Source organism: Gobius niger, assembly GCF_951799975.1.
Source record: "Gobius niger genome assembly, chromosome: 24".
Taxonomy (NCBI): domain Eukaryota; kingdom Metazoa; phylum Chordata; class Actinopteri; order Gobiiformes; family Gobiidae; genus Gobius; species Gobius niger.
Window position 1 is genome coordinate 10,181,479 of NC_136875.1, and position 24,766 is coordinate 10,206,244.

Sequence of the window (24,766 nt, forward strand, 5' to 3'; positions counted from 1 at the left end):
ATGGTAGTTTCTTTAGAACAGTGGTTCCCAACACTCTTATCGGACCATTGATTGAGTAGATGACGACTTAGGCACATTTGCTTGCGATGGAGAACTCCCGTACAACTGAGATCCTACACAAACAATAAGGAACCAGCCACTGCAGCAGACATTGAAATCTTGTAGTGCTTTATTCACCATGTCCAAAAAAATAAAAGAAACACAGAATGGTAACTCCTGATGCTGGTGCCAATATCGTCATGAAAAGATCCATAAATTGTCCATCGATGTATTAACACTGCAGTGAAACAAGTGGGTTCCATCACCTTGAAAATAATCCTTGCAATTTTTCACTTTTGTTCACATTGTGGGGAAATTTAATTGAGAAGAGGCGGAAAGTGCAGTTTCTGTCCGACTAGCTCTTTTCCAATTATCTTTGATTATAAAGACTGTGGTGTAAGTTTCTAAATGATTTGTTGGAAGTTACTTGAATTAAGTTGTTGTTGTTGTTAAAGGAATAGGCCACCGTTTTTACATACTGAGATATGTTCTTACCTTAGCTTTGACGAGTTCTTTAGGACCTGTCTGATCTTCACCCGTGCCTTCAGTCACGTAAACACAGCGCAGACGGCGTTAGCATTTAGCCTCTCCCTCTCTCCACTATAGCTCCAAAACAGGTCAAGATAGAAGCTACCAAGCTCTTCCACGTTTTCCCTATTTAAATATGGTTACGTGAAGTGTTCCACTACAAAGTATAATTACACAAAATTAAACAATGTGGATTTTCTAAGCGGATAAAAGGGGGAACTATATTGTAAGGCGTAATAATACCAATAACACCGCACTGTAAAGTGAAGATTACTGTGCGGATTTCGAACTACTCCTGGTATTATTACGCCTTACAACATAGTTCCCCCTTTTATCCGCTTAGAAAATCCACATTGTTTAATTTTGTGTAATTATACTTTGTAGTGTAACACTTCACGTAACCATATTTAAATAGGGAAAACGTAGAAGAGCTTGGTAGCTTCTATCTTCACCTGTTTTGGAGCTATAGTGGAGAGAGGGAGAGGCTAAATGCTAACGCCGTCTGCGCTGTGTTTACGTGACTGAAGGCACGGGTGAAGATCAGACAGGTCCTAAAGAACTCGTCAAAGCTAAGGTAAGAACATATCTCAGTATGTAAAAACGGTGGCCTATTCCTTTAAAGCTGGGCTAAAAGCATATTCTAGACATAATTGGTTCATGTAAAAATAACCATAAGCTCGTCATGTTGTCACATATCTCACAAAATAAAGCCGTAAGCAATGGTGACTGTGCAATGGCTCCAAAACATTGATATGGAAAAGGTTAATAGTTTACAGACTGAATCAACACATGTCAAAACAGCTCCGGTTGGAACAAAGAGAGCAAAAAATAATGATAAAGGAACATTAGCAAGGAATTGTCGTCTGCCACCTTTTACCAACTCGGATTCAAAAAAATCGAACACGTGGAAATCCTTTATAAAGAAAGTGCATGTGGCTGGCTGGCCTTACTAGGTTAAGACCTAGTTCAGTCCTGATTTAGACCAAAGTGGAGAGTACTATATTTGGAATCAGTACGTCTGACGAAAACTCAAGCTCATTGATGTTTTCTCTGTAAACCTTCGAAACTGTTAATCGCTGTGGGTAAATGACAGACTTTAAATGTTTTTTTTTTCTCCATCCTGATGCTAACCAAGACTAAACTAGGACTAAGCCTGGACCTTCTCCTTTCCATCGCGTATTTCATCTTCAAAAGCTTTGTCTACGAACAATCTTCTGGAATAGAGTCAAAAGGTTTCTGCAGCTCAACTCTTGTCTTGGACCTTATGAAGCGGAACCATGTGTGATCCAATGACGCAGTTCTGTAGATCCCCAACATCCTCTCTTAAAGGCAAGAGTATGGATATGAATAGTACGTTTCAAGGTGGTTCAAGGTCTGAAATTCGCCCATTACGTTTGTTGTATGTGGTTTTTGTGTGTCTGATAAAGCTGGCAGTAAAACTATTCTCTTCTCCAATTTCTTCGGAAGCGTCCACCAGATTTCTTTAGAGTAACTTTGCTAAAATTCAGCATAAAAGCCTGCAACACATTTCAAAGTGAAAGCACTCATATAAATTCATTGCGACTTCCCATTGGTTTCCATTAACAAAAGAACAATGTCCCAATCACTATACAGCCGTTCACCAGACAGCTTTGAATAAATAGAAGTCCATCTAGTCATCATAATCAGCACAAAAAATACACCCGACATTTAGCATATCAGCCCTACGTGCTAATTTCGGGCGCGTAATACTCCGTAAGTGAAAATACTTGTTTGAATTCAAGTCTCTGGGCTTCTCTCAGAGGTTCGATTTTGGTCCCGTATTGACCGGTATGGCCATGAGCTCAGTCCGCATGCACAGGTATTCGCCGATCACCGCCATCAGCGCCATGCTGGCCACGTTGACGAGCCACCAGGAGAGAGAGGCGGGCAGGTGCGAGTTATATATCCAACAGCCGATCATGTGGAAGAAATGTACAGTCACTGTGAAGTCCAGGCACTGCTTCCCCCGACGGATGAAGAACCAGAGACCGAGGGCGCTGTGGGGAACAGGGGGAGGAGTAAGACAGTAGTTATAAGCCTTTGTACAACAGAGAGGTGGCTATTGCAGAAACATATTCCACAGGGTTAATTAAAGGACACAACTGTATAAAAAGGTATTAGAAAAATGTAAAGGACTGGGACTAAAAAACAGCCCTGGACTCTGACCAGCCTGGCCCAAATTAGCGTAATTGTGACACTTCCACAAATACATATTTTAACCTCTTACCACCCGCCTTAACATAAACGAGTGCATTTTCCACAGTTCGGCTTTTTATTATTATTTTTTTGACTGGTATCATCAGCAAAAAGAACTGGAAAGGTGGTCGTAGAAACAGAAGCAAAATCATTAATATAAATAATAAATAATAACGGTCCGAAAATTGAACCTTGTGGCACACCATACTCCACGGAATTCCTTTTAGATTCATGTTTTTTTATACTGGGCTTTACCCAAAGACCCACAAAAGTGATGGAAACTTTTCGTCACGTCGCCACATTTTTGTCATATTTTTGTTGTTTTTTTAATTATTTTTTCTATCATTTTTTGTCCATGTTTTTCTCATGTTTTTGTTGACTTTTCATCCTATTTTTCTCGCTATTTTGATGCTTTTCTTTTTAGCTTTTAGATTTGGGTAAAGCTCGGTTGAGGCGGGACCGTTGGCCCTAGAGCCAGTGGCCCTTCTGTGCTCTTCCAGAATGGACACATGGCCAGTCCGCCCCTGATTGCTTAAGTTGATGTCCTGGGTTTGAGTGAGGCAGTGGCACCGTCATTTATGCAAATTTTATGGCTGCACCTTTGTTCTTCATTTTGTGGTAAAATGATTAGATTTAGTTAATAAGTGTTGCAACAGAACCAGACCAGTTTGAGAAGACGACAACGACATCATTGAGCCGCTCCATCAAAGACATTATCCTGAGACCTTTACTATCCTCGGGAGACTGTAGGAGCTGCTGAAATGACTGACAGCAGCTCACTACAGTCAGAACTTTGGTTGTGTGTCTGTGTTGTGCTCCTCTGAGTATTTGTAATATTAAACTTTTCAAATGGGGGATCTGTCTGTTGTTAAATGTTAGGCTCTTACCTGCGTGACTTGAATTATGATGAACTTAAAATGGTCCAAACAAAAGGATAACGTCCATGTAGATCAATTATAAATGTCCTTTCCTGACTCAATGTTGTGGTCAAAACACTCGTTTATAATTGATGAATCTGAATGTTTTAGGATTTTGGTTTGTTTGCTTCATTCACAAACACCTGTGCACTGTCATGTGTCACCGCCGCCCACAGAGTCATCGACATAACCCTAATGAAGGGGCTTGGTCACAAAACATTGGCTTTTTGAGTCAGGAATGTCCAGGGGTTTCCCTAAATTTAATTACAGCAAAGGCAGCAAAAAGAAAAACTGCCTTCAAATATTTCTGTTCAAAATAACAATCAGTAAATGAAGTAGAATTCTTGTTTGGTTTCACTTCTGCTCGTTCTGTGGACAGTAGTCAAAATGATTTTTTGACCGTCACTGAACAAGAAAAGTCCAAGTGACATTCAGAATCTCTTTTAAAGGGGAGGCATTGCACGTCTTTAATGGTGCGAAAATCTATGTTTGCCCTTTTCCATCAAGCTTGTGCCGGTGCTGGTTCTGGGCCAGTTCCAGTTTCAGAACCGTTTTTTTCGTTTTCCACTGAAAAAACTCTGGCTCTTGGTTCCAAAATCTGGTGCCGGTTGGGAACCAATTAAAAGCTGGACCAAGAAACAAGCACCAGTGATGTCAGCAGTGCTTATAACTTCCTGGAGAAGCCAATACAGTCTCTGTGGAGGAAACTTTTGTTTTGCTTTATGCTCTTTAGCTAAAACAAGAGTTAGAAAGAAGAAATCAAAATGTTAACGGCTGCTGTGACTGAAACATAAACTTATTTTTCTGTATTTTATAACCAGAAGTGGCTGTAGTAAGATGTTACTATCCATTTTTGATGTTGACTTCCCAAAGCGTTGCTATGACAATAGGCACAGCTCTCATTTTGGTGGAAACCAAGTAAGTATGGAACCAACCCGGCACCAGAACCAGCCCAGAACCAGCACCTTGGTGGAAAAGCCCTATGTGGGAGGAGCAGTCAAAAAGTAAAGGTTTGAATTCAGTTCAAGAGAGAACAGAATCAGGACTCTGCAGTGAAGACGCAAGCCCTAAGAACAGGCTGAAAACTAACTCTGAATTACTACACTGAACATTAACAGTACACGACCAAAGTGCATTTACCATATTTTGAGAACTTGTAAGGACTATAAAGTGGATGGGAATCAACAATTTATAGTTATGATCCTTACCAGGTGAGTGAGTTTAATATGAATGCCATCATTGACAGCCGGCCCTGCATCGTCGCAAACCCAAGGACCTGAAAGAAATGAGTTATTGTACCTTTAAAATACGTATTCAAATAGTTACACATTACTCACATCATTTCTATAATCAATTCAGCCAAAAATATGTAAGAAGAAAACGGGAGAGAGATTTCACCTCGTAGCTGAAGATCTGGTTGAGCGATCGACTGGTTTGGATCAAGCCGTCGACGCCTGCCATCCACAGACCGAGGAAGCTGTAGTAGACACACTGCATCAGCACGATCTGAGAGACGATCAGCACCGGGTCCCAGATGTAACTCCTGAAGTGCGCCATTCTCCCAGCCCAGGAGCTAAAGCCACGTCCGGAGAATCAGAGCTGGACAGAGCCAGCCACTGATGCGCTCGCCGTCCCCGGGCTATGAGGACGATCTGTGGGGGAAACGGGACAAAACAAAGAGTGTTCATTTTCCAAAACTACTGTGCATATTTTAGAGTGACGGCGGAAAGTAAGTATTGCAAAGCTGCCATATTGTTTTTTACTAGAAAATAAAACAAACAAAACCTTATTACTATTTGGATTTGCAGTTTGTGCATGTGTCTAAACTACAAGGTTAGCATTCAACAGATTATGTACAGCATACATCGAAAAACCCCATGGGGAAAGGATATTTTCTTGTTTGCAAAGAGTATCATTGTACAAGCTAAACAAACGTAGTCTTTCTTTGCACAAATTTAAAATACGAGTAATTTTGTTGTATACCAGGACATATTTAGCCAAATGTAAGATTATAATTCCATAGTTTTGTACCAAGTTGGACTTTTGATGTTACTTCACTTCCTTCATTTTGCTGTGTAAACAAAAGGGCCACGAGCAAGACCCAGATCTTTTATGGGAGCTCTCCTATAGAGTTCGGGAAAGTCCACAGTTACCATGGAGATCCGCCATCTTTGCAGCTGTTAGCGTACATTTCCATGGACAAACATTAGCTAAAAACAGTATAAAAAGTGGAGGAAAATAGCCGTGGAACAGCTCCGTTAGCTGCAGAGTTACTGTTGGTAAATACATCTAACTCACTGTGGTGTCCAAGTGTTTTAATGTGAACAATAAACTCCAGTATTTTAACATATCCATAGCTGTGAGTACCTTAACCAAAAACCAAACTGTAAAACTATTTATTTTTATATTTCTATGTATTTTTGTTTACACTGGAAACTGAAGCCTTGCACACCTGAGCCTCGAGCCTTGTTTGTGTTAATTTTGTATATTTAAAAAAACAAAAAAACAAAAAAAACATTGAGCACAGCCATTTTCCTATCAGACTACCTGATCACAACACAAGGAAAACACCAAACGTGTCCCTTAAACACACACTGATCAACAACAACTTTCAGCACACTTAACACAGCTGCTTGAACAAAGAAACAAAGAAAACAAACGTGTGGCTTTGTCAAGTGCTAAGAAGACAGAATTTTAGCAAAAGAACTATCAAATAAACAAACAAATCCTGTTTAGATTAGAGTTTTAGACTCAATGTTAGTTTATGTGAGAAGGCAGCTAGCTAGCTCAATGCTCGCGTTAGCATTCAACCAAGACAAATAACGAACAATCGAAGTCAGTATTACCTTGGGAAATGACTGTCAGAGCTGCCTAACGTTGATCATTTAACTCTGCGAGGTTAGACGTGACCAAATAAGCCGAGATGACGAAACATTTGTGTCACAAAATCAGTGACTTCGTGTAACGGGTACAACAACACGGAAGACGAGTAGCTTGAGAATGGGGTTGAAAACAGTCAAAATAACCCAACTACGTCATTAAACAAGGAAAGACATACCTTAGTAATAATGTCCAGTAATGCCTAGGGTGAGTCAGTCCGTTCATACACGTGTTTTTTACTGATTTAGGCCTGAAGTTTAGCCGCATGAAGCTCGGATGAAAACACGGAAGTGAGGGCTTCTGACCCCGGAAGTGCATGACGGAGTATTTTCCTCTTTTTTTTTTCATTCTTTTTATCGACACCCTTACGCAAATTCTGCCCCACTTTTCACAACTTTATGCATCAAATGAGAAAACGTTAGTGCTAAGTGAGCTGGGTAAGTAAACAGAAAATGATGATATTAAGTAAGAATACAATGCACTTCACCAGAGTTCAACTAAGTTTGTTTTGCACCTTCAAGTCAGAAATCTCATGTGATAAGGGTTTGGGTGGCTGACATACTATGTTGTATATCCCATAAGAACCCAGACCCCTTTTTCTTTAAGGGAAAATTATGCTGGTTATCACACAGACTAAATGGATCGTATAGAACACATTTCTGATGTTATTTTGTGGAAACACCCCCTGGTGTCCAAGATCTGTAAAGTAACATATGTCACATTGGGCGTTTATAGATATTTTATTTTAGATTGTACATGTTATTTGAAAAACAATCCACTTGACAGTTTCTTCTTCAGAAGTATCTGCACTTTCACAATTTAAATCAACATTACTTACTTTTTAATGAGGTTAAGCAACAAAAATATCCAGGCATTCATGTCGCTTTACCTGCTTTTGACACGGATTTGTTGGACTTTTCCATTTATTGTTGCACGGCTTCCGTAAGGCCTAGGGATATCAGGTTAGGCTTATGTTAAAGCTTAGAACGAGTAGATTCAAAAAACAAAACAAAGTAAGTTGCTTTCACTCATGTTTCTTGTTCGTATCACATGTGCTACACTGGGTTTTTGGGGGTAAAACTATACATGCGGGGACACACAAAGGTGTGATCGCCCCCTGGAGGAAGTAGATTATTTATTGTTTGTTTGACCGATAAGAATGAGTAGATTCCATAACAAAAAACAGAAAGTCTCTGTCACATTCTATTCCGGAGTAATGGGCAAAAGAAAAATACAAAATATGTACAACGGGTGGTGTACGAACTCGTGACCAAATTTCAACTCAAGGTTACTCTGCCCGCATGAGGCCTAGGGACTTGGGAGAGGGCTCATTTTAAAGCTATGGTTGAGCCCTTTCCAGTGCAGGACATGCCAGGTCTCTGTCACTTTCACTTGATTTGGTGCCGCAAATTCTATGGCGATTTGGTGGACCTGAGCATGGTTGGGCCCCCAAAAGTGAAAATGTTGTTATTGGGCCCCCGGGGGCCTAGGTAGATGATAGTTTACTTGATGGAAAGAGAAAAATCAGTAGATTCCAGAACTGAAAAGGTCAAGACTCTATCTCTTACGGTTCTGAATTAGCAAGCTAAAGTCTGCAGCATAAGTATGACTTTGTGTACGAACTCGTGACCGAAATTATTTGATGTTGCTCCGCCCCCCTGATGCATATGAAGTTGGGAGGGGTCTCATTTTACAGCTCTGACCCTGCTCTATGCAATGCAAAAAAAAACAAGTCTCTGTCACTTTAGGTTTTGATTTTATGCCAGGACGTTGTCACGACCACACCCTCTAAAGTTGTTCGTGACCTCAATGGCCCACAAATGGCCCACAAAAGTTAACTTCACTTCTGTTTTGTGCTTTTAAATCAACCACAGAAGAATACATTTATGAAAAATAACTAACTGAGCTTCATTATTTGATCAAGTCGCTGTATTTTTCTTATTGTGTCATAGGCGTCACATGACATTTTCTGTAACATTTTTTGGGCTAAAGGCCCGCGGTGACACATTTGTCACAGCGATTTTTGTTTACACGTTTTATTTGAATTTGTGTTGATGAATGTGCAAAGAACAGTTTAAAGTGATCTTGGACATGTTATTTAATGATTACCATTGTTATATAGGTTGAACATACTTTTGCAGTCGAAAAAAAGGGCTTTGTAAAATTTGCTTGTTTGCTAACAAGAGCCCATTTGGCAAACCACCATGTTGCAAGTGATGTTATGGGGACAAGAATTCACTTGTGGTCACATGACTTCTCCAGTGTGTTACGTGGATGTCACTCTGGGACTTCAATGGTTCAGTTCAAGATTAATGTGTTATTAGGAACTTTCCAGAGTATTTAGATTGTGCGTGACACCTGTGTCACTGTGGGTCCTTATGGGATATACAAGTATTATAGCTGTAATATTTTAATTGTTTACATTCCTTAAATTGCATGTGACAGGTGTTAGTGCTTTTGAAAATATTTAGAAGGATGACATCTGTTGCAAATTCATCAGTTACATAATTATAATGTTATCTCAGTGAAGCAGCGATTTTACTGATTTTGGGCAGAAAAGTTATTTTTATTTTTAAGCCACTGACAGGAAGTGACATAGATAAAGGTAAAGTCCCATAACAGTTTTACTCAATCATTACCCATTGACTTAACATGGTCGGCACGGCAACAGTTTAAAATTGTTTGCCTTCATCAATAAGGAAGTGAACCTAAACTAAACATCACAAAAATAGTCAAACTGAAGAAAGCTGGGTCCAATCTTTAGCAAAATCTTAAATATAATTGTGTTAACTATGTTTTATTATGTTTTATGAATCAAGTCCTTTCCATACTAAGTTCAGTATTTTGATCTAAAGTTTAAGTATAAGCTACACTTACTTAAAGGAGCAGGCCACAGTTTTTACATACTGAGATATGTTCTTACCTGAGCTTAGACGAGTTGATGCGTACCTGTCTGGTGTTTGTGTGCGCCCTCAGACACATAAAAAGATGTTGCATTTAGGCTCTCCCAGCATATCCCTATGGCTCCAAACAGGGGGGGAGTTTAAAGCGACCAAGCTCTTCCACGGGGACGCACAAAGACCAGACAGGCATATTCCAAGATGACAATGCCGGGATTCATTGGGCTCACACTGTGAAAGAGTGATTCAGGGATTATGACATCATTCCATTGAGAATCATCATCATCTGGGTTGAAAAATGAATGCAACACTGGATCTTTCGACATGGCAGAAGCTTATTATAACCATGCCACAGCGAATGTGTGCTGTAGTCAAAGCTAAAGGCAGTCCAACAAAACATCTGCAACTGCAAGTACAGTCTTACTTATTTTCTAGTCTAGTCTACATGGAGAACACTTTATTAAATATACTACCTTTTGAATTTCTCTTTCAATTGTTTGATGACAACAAGCAAGGAGAGGGTTCTTAGTACGTTTTGAATAAGGCTGGAAAAAAAATGACAGCAATACAGAACTCTTTAACTACTAACTTACTGATGAGAAGAGACCTCAGTAAAAACTCTCCAACATTGACTGTTTTATTGGCGGTCCTCAATTTGCCCTGGAGTACTGACAGTCATGGCGGGGGGCGGGGTTTGGCAAGGCAACCTCCTCGGTCAATGTTCACATTGGCAGCACTTTTTTAAACACTGACTGTTGAGTTTAATATTTAACAGGCCTCCACACATGTTTTACTTACAATGACTGTCGTTTCATTCAGAAACACTGAGGCGCAGCATCTGCAGGTGAAGTGTGGTGTAAAGGAGGCTCGACAAAGATGACTCCATGGATGCGTTCATGCACAACATTTGCCAAACTGCGCTTTTCTCTGGGTAAGAATGTAGATTTTTATATGTGTTGCCAGGATGACTAAGCAATTTACATCGTTGATCAGTTAAGTTCAGGGCTTTTGATTAACTTTTTACCCACTGCAACTGGCCCAAATTGTATGTTCTTTTAGGCTGTTTCCTGACACTTTGCTAAAATGTGTTTATATTACATATGTTATTTCACATTGATGAACTACAGTATGTAGGTCTAGAAAATACACCAACATGGCATCAGAAGTCAGTTGTATCATCTGCATAAAATCCCAAAGCCACTTGTGAGGGTAAAGAGGGTAAATATAATACTTGTCATAATAATTCCAGCCGAGAATTTTGACTATGCTAATGTCTAAGCCCTAATAAGTTTATCTGAGTCTGTCAGATAAACAAACGTCAGATAAACAGTCAACTAATCTGAAAGCCATAAGATGCACTGTGAGGACTTCTAAAGGAGGACAAAATTATGATTAAAATTGACAATAATCCAGAATGATACACAATGTTTCTTCAAAAATGCAATTTCAATATTTTGGCAACTGTAACTGGTTCTGTATCAACATGGTTGCACGGCTCCCTCTACTGTATAGACCTCTTTCACATTTTCTAAGACTGGTGATTTCTGTGCTGATTTTGGATAAGATTATCCGTGCAAATTTGTGATACATTGAGGTTTTGACCCCCCATCTCTGTTACAAACACGACGAGCTTCATGGACGCCCACTGTCCTACAATATTCAGTTTCTGCCACTGTGATATTCTCCACAGGAGCCCTGGCCAGGGTTCGTTGGAGCAGCAGTGTCGGACCTGTGCTAACTGCTGACCCCACCCGAGCGCTCATCGATGAGCAGATCAGGATCAGAGCTCGTCTTCTGCCTCCTCTCTCTCCTGTGACGCTGTGGACTCAGATGTACTGTGAGGATGGAGACCTGTGGCAGTCCTGCGCTCACTACAACACCGACTCTGACGGCTCTGTGGACTGTGAGTAGAATTACTTCATTTAGTTTATGACATAGCGGGACTTTTGTCATTGATTTGCATTCATATAGTGCGGATAAATCAAGCAGTAGACGCCGCTCAAATATTGTTTTCACTTTAAGTTTAGTATTATTTACAAATGGGTTAAAGGGACTAGATGCAAATTGGTAATTTTAATACTCACTTCTGCCACCTCAGGTCTTACGGATAACTGCAGCTTCTATATTAAGCTCGTGCATGACGGCACTTCGGACCCGAATGAACACCTTTTTGAGTTGTGGCAGTTGTGGTGAATAGATCTGGGCTCATTCTACACATAAGGACATTACTGGAACATGTAGGGGGAGGAAAATACATAATTTTAACATTTTTAAACTCGGTATAGTCTCTTTAAGGCACTAATTATGCATCTAATTAAAAAGCCAATACCACGTTACCATGAAGCATTTATATATGTATGTTTTAACTTTCAGTTGCAATTTGTGAAACATGCTTAGAAACTTGTCTCTTTGAAGAACTGTAATGCAACAAATATGAAATTCGGGTGGACCACAGCTAACTATTTAATTTAGTGGCTTCCTCTGTCATTGTTTAATATAAACATAAAAAAAAAAAATCAAGCATAGGGTCTTTAAATTCAGCCAAAAACTCATGAAGACTACGGCAGGTTCAATAATCCCATTGTGCAGAGAACCAAAAGATCAATGTGCTGCGTTAGCTCTGTCACGGTGTAAAGGAAAGTGAAACTGCGCGAGCACATGGAAATCAGCTAATAAGTTTGTTCATTTGTTTATGTCACTCTTTTGAAATTATAGTGAATTCATGAGACACAGATCAGAGGGAATCTCTTAAATCTTTAGTTTGCTTCCTTCCAATATGGTTGAACAGTCAGTTGTAGTAAAAGTGTTTTGCCGGGAACGCCACCTCAGTTTAGATCGTATGTGGATGAAAGAACAAAGTTAATTTTGTAAAAGACCTGCCTCTCTGTGTGTGTCAGTGTGCAGAGATGCTTCAGTGGGCGGCTCGTACGTCGGCTGTGAACCGATGGGACTGTTTTGGGCGCTGCAGCCGGCTCCGGGAGGAAGAGAAGGACTGAGGCAGGTGAAATATCTGACAGAGATGAATCACAACCAACATGTCAATATGAGCGTAGTAGTAGACATGAAAACTGTGAACAGAATGTTACATTTTACACATAAGTCACGTGGACGTGTTGTTACAGGTAGGGCTGGTCGATACATCCTCATTCTGTACGGTTTCTGTAGGATCAAAGAGCAGTCATTGAGTTCAAGCAATTGAATGAACTGTTCCAAAATGAATGCCATAAACATCAGGAATAAAAGCATTTTGTCTTTTTCCAACAGGCATTACATCTAAACTGTATGTTCGGTGAAATTTCTGTGTTAATTTTTTTTTTGCACATTTCTTTTTGTCTTTGTGGCATTATAGATTTAAAAGATGTTTACATTATGGAAGAACTCACTACACAACTGAAGCTGAAAGTGGATGCACTTTTTCAGGCGGTCACTTGTTAAAAGATAGTTGAAAAAAAAAATGTTTTGAATTGATTTAGATCAGGAGCATTTAGCCAACAATGTTCTGTTGTTAATTCTTTAAGTGCAATGTTGTTGTAAAAATCTGAAACAAAAAAAAAGATAAGATTCACATAAGATTCATGAGGCAGACATTTCAAAATGAGCATCTCTTTAAAAAACAAGTGAATACTCTGTCCTAGCTGAAGTTCAGGAACAAAATGCACTCAACTCAAACGACCCGGTCCAGTTGACAACTTCTAACAACCCAATGTGTATTTCACCCCAGGTTGAGGAAGAGGAACATGCTGGCTCCATATGTGTTTAACCTGTGTGTCTCTGGGGGACACTTGTCTCCTGAGGACAGAGGGACACAGGGCTCAGAGCTGGCCTCAGTCTCCATCGAGCGCTGGTACATGGCTCCAGGAGTCAAGAGGATGGAGATCAGAGAGCACGGACTCGTGGGCACTTTGTTTATGCCGCCAGGTGAGGCTTCTTCTCAGACCAATGGATGTTTTTATGGCAGGTCAGTTACTTGTCTAAAGGAGACTTCATACGCACAAACTCCCTGTCTGTTTTTATAAACACAGCCGGCAGAAGCATAGGACCTTATGAGCATGCGCCAAGTGTACTAATGTTGTACCAATGGAAGAAGGCACTTCTCTTTGGCAGGGTGTAACATCACCCTGGCCCCTGGCCACCCCCTAGTGGCTATAGGAGCAACTCCAGAAGGACCTCTGTAATATGGAATCATATGGAGACTTTACATCTCCCAAAAACAACGTAGAAGCACTACTCCAAATACTTTTATTATTTCTAAATATAGTTTCCTCCTGTGATGACTCTGAGGGAGGTATCTTATTTGTAACTGTTAGGGAAATACTAAAGGAGTCCGGAGGAGATGTGGATTGAGAGACGGGACACAGTCTGGATGTCTTACATGGAAGAAGTTTACATTTGAACAGTCAATACAGTGTTCGGGGCATTGATCATTCAGAGTCTGGCGATACTTCCACATGAAGAGAGTTAAATAGCCTCGGTTACACGTAGGCACTAACAGTCTACCTCACAGACAATGTGCCACGGTGACTAGGCCACAAGTCAAAGGTCGTGCTCTGTAAGAGGAGCATGGTGCATGATGCTAATTTCACACACAACATGAGCCCATTACCATGAATAGGGCTGAATGGCATCTGTTTTGCAGATCTATATTTTTCATAACAGCCAGTGGCGCTCGAGGCTAAAGATGAGATACACCTCCGCTTCATTTTTGAGTTTAAGATTAAATGCAGCACAAAACAAATCCTTTCTCAATGATTTAAATCATGGGTTCTTAACATTCTGGACCTTTGAGCCTAACATTAATAATCCATTCCATTTAAACTTCAAACGGAGTGGATTATTACAGATGTAGATTAATAAATTCTACCTAATTACAGTATGTGTCCACTTACAGAATCATATGAGTTAATGTCAACTGAAAAACACTGATTTAATGATATAATTATGTTTGAATCTGTGAAGGTCCTGGTCCATTTCCCGCTGTGTTGGACCTGTGGGGGATGGGAGGAGGTCTGGTCGAGTACCGCTCGGCTCTGTTAGCGTCCAAAGGCTACGCTAGCTTCTCCCTGGCCTATTTCGGACACAAGGATCTGCCCGGTCCACTAGATACAATCAATGTTGGGCGCTGGTATTTTAAGGTCAGTGAAGGAAACTCCTTTGGTCGCTTTAGCCAAGTTTACACAAAATTATGAATGTGTGCACTTAAAATTGCTAAACAGATAGTTTTATGTCATGTCATTCATGATGACTTACATTCGTGGCCATTTTTAAAGTCATGTCCCTGTGTTACAGAAAGCTTATCAGTTCCTCCAGAATCACGATCAGGTCTGTGGGGACAGAGTGGGGGTCTTTGGCCTCTCTTATGGAGTTTATCTCGCGCTGATGATCGCCACTTTACCTGGAGTCGAGGTACGGCACAGATAATCTGCTTTGGGCCTTAGGCGGGTCGTCAGTCACGTGTTTGACAGGACTGGATTTACCGTCACATTTTCACAGTGGGGTTTATAGATTCACACATGCTGTATGTTGTTTCTGTTTTTTTTGTTTTGGTGTTTTCTTCTTTATTTGACACAAATTTCATCTTTTTCCAGAAAGTTACTTAATTTTATGTTTTAAGCGATGTTAAATAATAAGTCAAATTTTCTTGAAACAAGTAATTTTCCCCCCTTGATTTCAAGAACTTTTTTACACCTAAATTAACATAAACAAAATCACACATTTAAAGTTAATACAAATGTTGTGCCTAATTTTTGGTGCGATCAGATCTTTCTTAATTTAAAGGAGCATTATGGAACTTTTAGGCAGAAAAAATCAATGGCTGTATGGGTGGTTAGCATGGCACCTTTATGGCCTCCATGGAGCTCCAGGATCGAGGGTTTGTCAGCAGTGAAAACCTACCAGAAGCTCTAAAAACATTTGGCCCTGGGGCATCATAGAGGCTTCTGTGAAAAAAATCCTTATTTCAAGAATATTTTACTTCATTCTAGACTAGGTAGTTTGAAAAAAACCTTGAGAATTTATAATAAAATTGTTAGAATTTTGCAAAAACCTCAAGAATGAAACTGTTTTGCAGCCTTCCTGTTGCATTTGCATCAACGGACCAGTTGGCAGCACCACTCCACTGGCTGATGCTGAGGGAAGGAGGGAGCCATTTGAATTGTAAGTGTGGCTCCGAAATGACAACACAGGCACGGCTTCTTAAAGACGGGCGCTTTACTTGAGTTTACGCCATGAAAACTGTCGGACAGGACATGAAATACAATGCTTTAGACATAGTCCAGTCACAGGGAAAATAATATATTAAACAAAATGGCTACCTCGTGGCCGCCTGCCACTTCGGAGCTTCTTGGGCAGCAAATATTTCAGTCTTGTGCATACTAAACAAGCATACAATAATTAAGACCAGTGTACTTTACAAATATACAAAATATTTAGACACAATATAACAAAAATACCTTGTGCAGCTAGCTAATTGGCTTTGATGGCTCGGTCAAAGTCTTTTGCATGTCTGGGCAAATGCAAATCTCGCACCCTGTTATACTAAACCAAAAATCTTTCGATAGTTGCGGTACGAAAAATAAAAATACTCCTTTGGCAAATTAACGTATCTTATTTATAAAATGTAACATCAATTCACAACGTGAGTCACAATAAATTTCAACAAAAATACTAAGTGCAAGTCCTTTCAACGACACTTACAGTAAGAGCAATCCTCCCGTTTACAACTATCAGTAAAACACACGGTTGCAACATTTACACAAACTTAGAATACTTTTTCACCTTCCATTTTTTACTCATAGTTTAAAAATAAGCGTTTTGGTGTTTTACTTTGTTGTTGCTGTATTAAATTCAATTCACATTATTCACTCACAGTTCCAGTTTTGACCAAAATAAACCAAAGTACACACAAATAGTTTTACCCTATAATCGTTACTTAGTACTGTATGTATCAAAAAGTATTGCACATTTATCTTTACAGACCATCCTTTTTTTTGATACCCTTGACGGGCGACATTCCAATCTTTAGAACAGTTTATAGCTGTTGCAATATTACTAGCTTTACCTTTTCTCCCCTTAGTGTTTATACGCTTCTATAGTTGGTACTGGAATAACGGCGTCTTATTTCGGGCCATCTTTGTTTGTTTGTTTGTTTGTTTGTTTGTTTGTTTGTTTGTTTGTTTGTTTGTTTGTTTGTTTGTTTGTTTGTTTGTATACTTTATTGTCCCCGTAGGGAAATTTGTCCTCTTTGTTCATAGCGTCACATTTGTATGTACTAGACTACTGAAAATATGTGACATATATTGTAATGTATATGTTGGAGCTATTTTGTACTTTTGTTTATTTTAGGCTTAAGTTAAGTTATAGCCTAATTTATTTTCTTTCTTGCTAAAGTTAATTTGCTTATTTTGCATTTATGCATATTATTTTTGTTTGTTATTTCCGCTAATTTAGATAATTATTTACATCGTTGTTTATTGGTCACTGGCTTTTCGTTGATTACATAAGTGGGTCAAGGTGGGAGGGACCTCAGGCTGCGAGGGCATGTGGTTTTTTACCAGCTACAGAGAGGCAGCAGAAATGTCTGAGCTTGCTATCTGATGTAAATAAACCTCCTCAAACGCATTTTTCCGCATGGACATTTTGATTTTGGTACCTCTTAACCTGCGTAAAACCTAAGTCGCGACGCAGCGGCCATTTGAGAAATTGGACCTTTTGTTTTTGATTTAAGTTTATGGACAAATAGCCACTACAGTATATAATGACCGAAGAATAAACTACCCCTGCTACCACTAATTGGTTTTCTCCTTTGAAGTAACCAGAAGCATTGGACCTTTAATGCCGAGGGCCAAGTCGGATTCAAAGAAGTCTCGAAGCCAGAGAACATTCCCCCTGAAAACATAGTTGAGGTAATTTTTGCACCTTGCACCGCTTGCTTTCCAGTGTCTGAAATGGCAGTAGAATAAAAGACTTGTCTGGCTTTTATTCAGATGGAGAAGCTTTCTTGTCCAGTCCTGTACATCGTTGGCGCAGACGACACGAGTGCCGCAAGCGCTGAAAATGCCGATTTGGTGAGAGATCTTAGTTTTCTGAGAATGGCTTTAATTCTCATTTGACCTCGTGTAGATCTGGCCTTGGTTTAGTCTTACCTGATTTTGAAAACATGTTTTGTCATTTATCTGTCTTTATTTGGGTTGTTTGTAGAGAAGCGTTTTTCAAGTCAGCAATGATTTAACTTGATATTTTGGTTTGTGACAATTGTGTGCATTAATAAAACTGTCACTGTTGACTTCCTTCAGTTGGAGGAGACCCTGAAAGCTGCAGATAAAGGCCACATCTTCACGCGTCTGTCGTACCCCGGAGCTGGCCACCTGATCGAGCCTCCGTATGCTCCCAATGCAAGAATATCTCTGTGGAAAGTCAAGCCGAAGAAACGTGAGTCTGCTTCTGTGGTTTTTTCAACAATATGCCTAATGTGATCACGTCTATTGCTGCAATGATGACATTTATATAAGAGTGATCACTTTTCAAACTCCAAACTGTGCAAAGCTGAAAGGCTGAAGTGTCCCAGGTCATGGCCCTCCATGGAATGAGCCGTGGTTTGGCCAAAGCAGATCCACGCTCTGAATCAAGTGCAGAATTAATATGCAGTTTGTTTCTTTCACACATAATGGGACGAGAGAAAAAAAAGAAAAGTCAAAAACTGTTGAAAGCTTGTCAGAGGAAGGCAGCCATCTTGAGAGTTCAAACACATTGGGACGGGATCACAGAACCATCAAACGTTTTGTTATCAGTAGCCTACAAAGTCACAAGAAACAAGTTTACTGAATAAAACACAAAGTAACTGTCATGGTCAGAAGAAACATCACCAGTGTCCAGAAGTACAAGGTGCTCAGAAAGGTGGAAATTTGGTCCCTATTGAACAAGACACATAAGCTGAAAGGTTAAAGCAGTACTAAGTAACGTGTTTACCTTAATAAATCCTTCCCGTAGTCCCTGTGAGGGTAATACAAGTGTTTATGGGATGATTGGAGGGTCTTTAATCTCCTCCTGGTGTCTCTGGACAGAAAACCATGTTTGCAACTTGACTGCCACCGGTCCGGAGAAACCAATACACACTAATGGAATCACGAAGAAGAAGCTAACAGGCTAACGGGCAAAGCTAACTGCGGGCTAACGTTTTACTTTAAACAGTATTTACAGCCAAGTTTGAGTGAAAAAAAATATTTCCATTGTATAATTGAATGCACAGTAACCCTCTCTCCCTTCGCCTTTCCTGTCAGCGTAGTATTTACTCTCCAAGACAATTAATAAGTTAAAAAATCATACTTGCTACCAGTGTTAATTTTGACAACATATTTTAATTTAGTTTTAGTTTTAGTCTTTTGACGTTTGAGTAAAAAAAAAATATCTTCAATTTTAGTCTAGTTTTAGTCGACTAAAATTGCAAGTAAATTTAGTCGACTAAATTTAAGACTAATTTAGTCGACTTTGCATTTATGATATTCATCATAATCATATGTAATCTTGTTCCTCTGCTTCATGGAGCTGCTCCACATGAACAAAGCTCAGAGCTGATCCTTTAGGGGTGAATTTACATGATATGAGGCTCTTTCAGACGGTCAATATAAGTTTGGATGATTTTAGTCTCTCCCTTTCATTTTTATTTAGTCTTATTTTAGTCGACTAAAATATCTGGACATTTTAATCATAGTTTTAGTCTCATGAGAAACTATTAATTTAGTTTTAGTCCAATTTTAGTCGTCAAAAATAACACTTTGACTAAAATTAAGACTAAATATTTAGGTCGATGAAATTAACACTGCTTGCTACTACACCTGCAGTTGCGCTTATGGCCTTTAGGGGGAAGAGTTACTTAGTACTGCTTTAAGGTTTTGTTAAATTTTTCACATTTTCTCTTATTACACGGATGGCCATCACCTGGGATGTGTCAATGCAGCAGCCTTTCAATTTTACACTGTTTGGAGTTTGAAATGTGAAGAAAAAAACCCCAACATGGTCAATAAAAATACTTGGGTAATTATACACGCACTGTACTTGCTGTAAAAGTCACTGCCTTTGTAATTCTGTTTAAATCGTCATGTTGCAGTGTTCACTCTGTGGGGCGGCCATGTTGCCCCTCACGCGGCAGCTCAGGAGGACGCCTGGAGGAAGACGCTGGAGTTCATGGACACTCACCTCAGAGGAGACTGAGGATAGAGCTTCATATAAGAACAGCACCAAACAATGCAGCAGGAAGGATTTCAGGAGTGAGGCAGGAGTAAAGGCCTGCCCTTGATTCAGAGTTTTGGACACGCCATCTTTTGTATGACGTATAGATGAACTTAAAGGTACTGTATGGAAAAGAAGAACCTCGCTTACAAGGTGGTCCTCGTCATCTATGGTGTAAGGACGTCTGATCCACACTTGAGGCGAGATGCAGTTTTTAACAACAATGGGCCTCTTTCATATTTGTGTTGACAGAAAAGACGTTGACCCCCCCACCCCCTCCTTTGTGCCAGTTTTTGTTTCAAACTGTTTAAACTGTTACAATGTCACATAAACACAACCTGTGTATTAGGGCTTAGATAGACAAGAAACAAGAAATTGATAGATAAACCAAGTACAGTTCCTTGAATAAGTTTTCAAACCTCCTTAAATCCTTAAAGTTTTATCATGGTGTAGCTCGATACTGAATTTGTTTTGTAATATTGTGATAGTAGTGAAATATGCACACTCCATGACTGACACTGACGGCAGATCCTTACCATTTCTGTCACTCGTGGTTGTGCTGGTTGTGGACCTTCACTAGTTGCCTGGAAAAATCCTGAGCGTGGTCAGTACCGGTCCGGCATCAACTATAGTGGAACATGCGCGAGCAAACAGGAAGTGGAATAAGGCGAATACGGGCGGACTGCCCGACTGCTATCCCCGTGTATAAAAAATACAGAGTTGTATCATTCTGGACTTGCAAGGCTACATCACTTCGTGCTAGATTAGTATTCATTTGGAAAGAATTCCTTATGTAACCTGAAACCACTGTGAGTAAACCTGCAAGTGACAATCGCTGACTGTGTATCTTAATCATTTCTTTTTGTACTATCTTTACAGTGTTTAATGAGAAATGTCAAATTTGATTTGTGTTGCTGCTAAAACATAAACCTCATTTTTATGCTCAATGTAAATGTTGTGACTCTGATAAATGTAAACCCCATAGATGGATAGACAGGCAGGAGGCAAGGGATCAGTTTTAGTAGATTTATTTTCCTTCACTTTGTTCTTTTCCGTTTCTTTTTGCCTTTAGAAACATGGTTTCATCTCTGAAACAGACGAGATGAAACAATTGGATATCAAAGTCGTTAGGCTTGTTCATATTTCGTTATAATCCTTACAAAGTTAACAAAGTAGCAGAAATAATGTCTGACCCCCCTGCCCCCGTTGATGTTGCTACCTATGTTCTTGCATTCTTTAATTCAAAATACACTGAAGCCGTGTTTGGAAGAGCTGATGGCTGCCTGGCTCTGTGCTCGCCCAACGTTTGCAAAACTGCATCGTTCTCTGGGTAAGAATTTGTTTTTTTGTTTTCATTTCTTTGACTATTAACAATTTGTAGCAAATATTTTCTTCAGGGTTAGGCTCAAGCATGGGCGTACTAGGTTTGCGTGGGGACCATGGGGACAAGTGCTTTATTTATCATTGTATAATTGTACAGCAAAATGCATTCAGGTGTTGGGTTTGTCCTGAGCGCGCTGCCGTTGTGGGCCAACCTGACCAGCATGTTTTTGGAGGCAGAGGAAGACAAGGCAAGGCATATTGATTTATACCGCGCATTTCATACACAAGATAACTCAATGCAAAGGAAACCTGGCTGACTGCCTTCAATGCTTCTGTGAAATGGTGCCACCTCCTGGGTTTGTCCCTGTTTCAGAGCGTGGTGTTAGAGGTTTAGATCCGGACCACGGCAGAGACTAAACATCTTTAAAACCTACTAAAGCCTCAGCTGCTTATGTTTTGGAGCCATTTGCTGCAGCTCTTTGTAGCTTATTGGACATCTGATATTTGGTTTAACAATCTTTGAAAACCTCTACTACTTTTGTTATTCGACGTGATTTACTTTGGTATTCACATTTTTTGCCAGACCATCGTAGAACAAACTTTATTTGTATGTTTATACAGTTGGAGGAGACACTAAAAGCTGCAGGCAAAGGCCACCTCTTCACTCTTGTACCTTATATTATATGAAATTGTTGGACTTTTTGTTATATTATCTCTTAGCCTTCATGTATTACCCGTCTCCAACAACTGTTCTGGTCTTACTTGCATTCCAGTTAGTGCTATGGCAGGTATAATTTCCTAACAACAAAAAAAGTGTTTTTTCTTTTGTCTGGACTGATTAGTCACATGACATCATCATCATTCTAAAGAGCCTGTAGTTTAATATTGAGGTGGAGGGCAGCAGAATGTGTCAAATCAAAATCCTTACATGAAAATATATATGAATTTATAAACATATAATGAAAAAAAAAAGCCGCCATGAACCTTGAAAAAACTCAAACCCCCTCATAACCTCATCCTAACTCGACTGTTTTGACGAGTTGAGTTTAGAACCAAAGTTTATGATTTACAACCAGGGTTTGTTGAATTTCAACAGGCTGAAGTTAAAAAATGTTTATTGTTCTCATTGTGTGTTCTTTCATTGGAAAGGTCAGAAACGGAGGCAGTGTCGGTGGTCAAGGCCCGCGGGCCACATGCGGTCCACAAGATGATTCAATGTGGCCCTTTGAGGAGCATGAATTCCTGAGTATGTCCAAAAAAAAGTAAGTCTCCAGCCGATTCCTGTGCGGAGTTATGGATTTTTAAAGAAATAGCCAGAATGCTCACTCCAGCCACTAGGGGGCAGCTTCAATTAAGAAAAGGAAGCCACTTGCACTGCTGCTCTTTGTAGCTCATTGGAGAAAGTCCCCACAAATAATGAGATATTAATTTTGGTCAAAATCGCCCAGCACTAGTTTGGTCCAGAACTATTTCAAATATATATTACACACGCTCTCTCTGTCAGTGTTTGTATCATGCTGCTATCTCAACTCCAAACATGTTCTCAAAAGCATTTTGTATCATCTCAAATGTAAATGCTTCTGAAACTGTAAACTGAATTTTTCATACCTGATGTAACGAGCCGGTTATGTTAGAATAATATATAAGATAGTCATACAAAGCACCTACAGTGGGAGGGCGTGTGAAAAGTGGCCATAAAAGTTGTGCAAAAATGTTGTTGCCATAATAAGCATAGACACATGTTGAACAAGCTAAACCTGCTCTCTGTCCTTAAAGCGTGAGCTGACCTGGACTTCATCCTGCTGGCCTCAAACCCTGTGCAATTTATACCAGAAAACAGAAACATATCCTTGTGTAACAAAAACTAACCATTTTAGTTCCTCAAGGATCACAAGCAGATCTGTGGGGACCGAGTAGGGGGTCATAGGCCTCTCTTACAGTGGTGTAGTAAGGGTACCAGGGGCCCCAAGCAAGAATGTCGGTCGGGGGACCTCTGATGGCCTGTCCACTGCGCATTAGAAGTTAACATTATAGGGAACCATGACTCAATAAAGCAGCAGCAGGATGGGGATAAACAGACATGTTGAAACTGCTTTGTAAAGTATATTCCAACAAAGCAACACATAAGTGATGATGGACAGTTTTTTGGATGAACTCATTGTAATGTTGACTTTTTGGCATTTTGGGATTGGACAAGTTTTTTTTTTTTTCCTGGTAGGGTAGTCAGCCAAAATTCACTTCTAAATAATGTACAGTATGTGTCTTTCCAAATAAACATCTCAGAAAATAATTGGGTTATAGAGCTTATGTGTGTGATGTCATAACATGGTAAAAGACAAGTGGCTATGTCTGCAATGTTATTCTTGTGGCATTCTTTGATTTGTTCATTCATTTGAGGTTCCATTTCTATTCAGAAAATAATAGAAATATAATCTGCATAACCTCTAATATCCTAAAAAGAAAAACATGAAAAAAGAACTTTTATGTAAAAGAAAAAAAAAAAAATGAAAGGTCAAATACAGACTAATATTGACTTAAATTCCCCTTAAAAAGTTGCATAATGCACCTTTAAGCGTCATTTGAAAAAAATCTCTTACTGAAGCTGCACTTTCTGCACTTGCACAATTCAAATCATCTTCATCAACAATGAACAGGACACGCTACGACACCTGCAGTGGCGCTTATGGCCTCTTGGGGCAAGAGTTACATAGTTCAGCTTGACATGTATTACTATGAATCTTTGTGCTACATTTTAACTAAAAAGTTAACAGTTTAAAGGGGGGGGTGTTATGCAAAATCGACTTTTTCAAGCTTTACATCATGTTATTATGTCATTCCCTCATTAAAAACATGCCTGAAGTGTTGCCTTGGCACATTCACGTATTTCTGAGTAATCTGTAAAAACTCTGATGGCGGCCATTTTAGGGATAGGTTTGCCTGAGTCCTCCTAGGAACGCCCCCACCTCCTGGAGACGCCTCCGAGCTTTCGTCACCAGCCGAGTAACCAACCACTGCTCCTCAGCAGAACCCCCTCCCCACTGATGCCACAGACAGCGTGTGGAGGGGGCGTGTCAGAAAGGCTCAGAGGTTCTTAAAGAGACAGAGGCCTATTTCAAGACATTCACTACAGCCATTTTGAGAGAGCGATTTTATACAAGGCAGTTATTCTAATTTACTGCATTTACAGACCAACAGGTTTGGTCATCATTGTAGTGTGATATAGACTGGTGCTATGTGACTGAAAAAAGCATAATACCCCCTCTTTAAAATAAACTACAGTCGTTTTAATACCTTGCACGTCAGTGTTGCATTAGATGATGTCGTCACTGTAAAAGCACATGAATACACAAGCAAAGATTTAATTTCATTTATTAGACAAACAAGACTGTCTTTTTGTTTCTTGGCCTTTACAGTATGTGGGTTTGACAAACAGCGACAAAATATAACACAAATCTAAACCTTTTGAGCCCTTCTCCACAAACTGCATATAATCCATTCACATTTTGCATAATCTGTGTAATTATTTGAAAGTTTCTTAAGAGAGAACAATGAACTGCCTAATATGGTAATGCACCAACAAGTTATGGATTCTCAATTTCTACTTGGTCGCACTTTACTTTACAGCAAGGTAATAAAATGGTAAAGTCATGGTAAGTAAGGAAAGCGGGGCATCAAGAATGTTTCAAATATGAGCATTGTTTCCTTGTAATTTGCGGTATTTTTTACCAAATTATAGTA

General features: G+C 39.6%; 2 protein-coding genes across 2 annotated transcripts; one reads left to right on the forward strand and one right to left on the reverse strand.

Annotated features, from left to right (window-relative positions):
* Positions 1–1,988: 1,988 nt before the first annotated feature.
* On the reverse strand, positions 1,989–6,877 carry sys1 (SYS1 golgi trafficking protein). Its single transcript, XM_079582542.1, has 4 exons — positions 6,760–6,877; positions 5,100–5,353; positions 4,910–4,977; positions 1,989–2,585 (listed from the first exon to the last, which is right to left on the reverse strand). Exons 2-4 carry the CDS (start codon positions 5,256–5,258, stop codon positions 2,345–2,347), a joined length of 468 nt encoding a protein of 155 aa, XP_079438668.1. The 5' UTR covers positions 5,259–5,353; positions 6,760–6,877; the 3' UTR covers positions 1,989–2,344.
* Positions 6,878–10,236: 3,359 nt separating this feature from the next.
* Positions 10,237–19,975, forward strand: LOC306982497 (bile acid-CoA:amino acid N-acyltransferase-like). The gene is made up of 11 exons (XM_079582433.1): positions 10,237–10,412; positions 11,172–11,384; positions 12,379–12,478; positions 13,203–13,399; positions 14,438–14,613; positions 14,768–14,884; positions 15,549–15,634; positions 17,289–17,382; positions 17,464–17,544; positions 17,773–17,908; positions 19,584–19,975. Exons 1-11 carry the CDS (start codon positions 10,358–10,360, stop codon positions 19,685–19,687), a joined length of 1,359 nt encoding a protein of 452 aa, XP_079438559.1. The 5' UTR covers positions 10,237–10,357; the 3' UTR covers positions 19,688–19,975.
* The last annotated feature ends 4,791 nt before the right edge of the window (positions 19,976–24,766 follow it).

Bases quoted from the DNA above. Each gene is read 5' to 3' on its own strand.
- sys1 (XM_079582542.1), bottom strand. From the start codon at position 5,258: ATGGCGCACTTCAGGAGTTACATCTGGGACCCGGTGCTGATCGTCTCT. The intron at 4,978-5,099 runs GTGAAATCTCTC...CATTTCTTTCAG, and splicing joins ACCAGATCTTCAGCTACGAG to GTCCTTGGGTTTGCGACGAT. The intron at 2,586-4,909 runs GTAAGGATCATA...TGTTCCCCACAG, and splicing joins ATATTAAACTCACTCACCTG to CGCCCTCGGTCTCTGGTTCT.
- LOC306982497 (XM_079582433.1), top strand. From the start codon at position 10,358: ATGACTCCATGGATGCGTTCATGCACAACATTTGCCAAACTGCGCTTT. The intron at 17,383-17,463 runs GTAATTTTTGCA...GCTTTTATTCAG, and splicing joins CCCCTGAAAACATAGTTGAG to ATGGAGAAGCTTTCTTGTCC. The intron at 17,545-17,772 runs GTGAGAGATCTT...GACTTCCTTCAG, and splicing joins GCGCTGAAAATGCCGATTTG to TTGGAGGAGACCCTGAAAGC.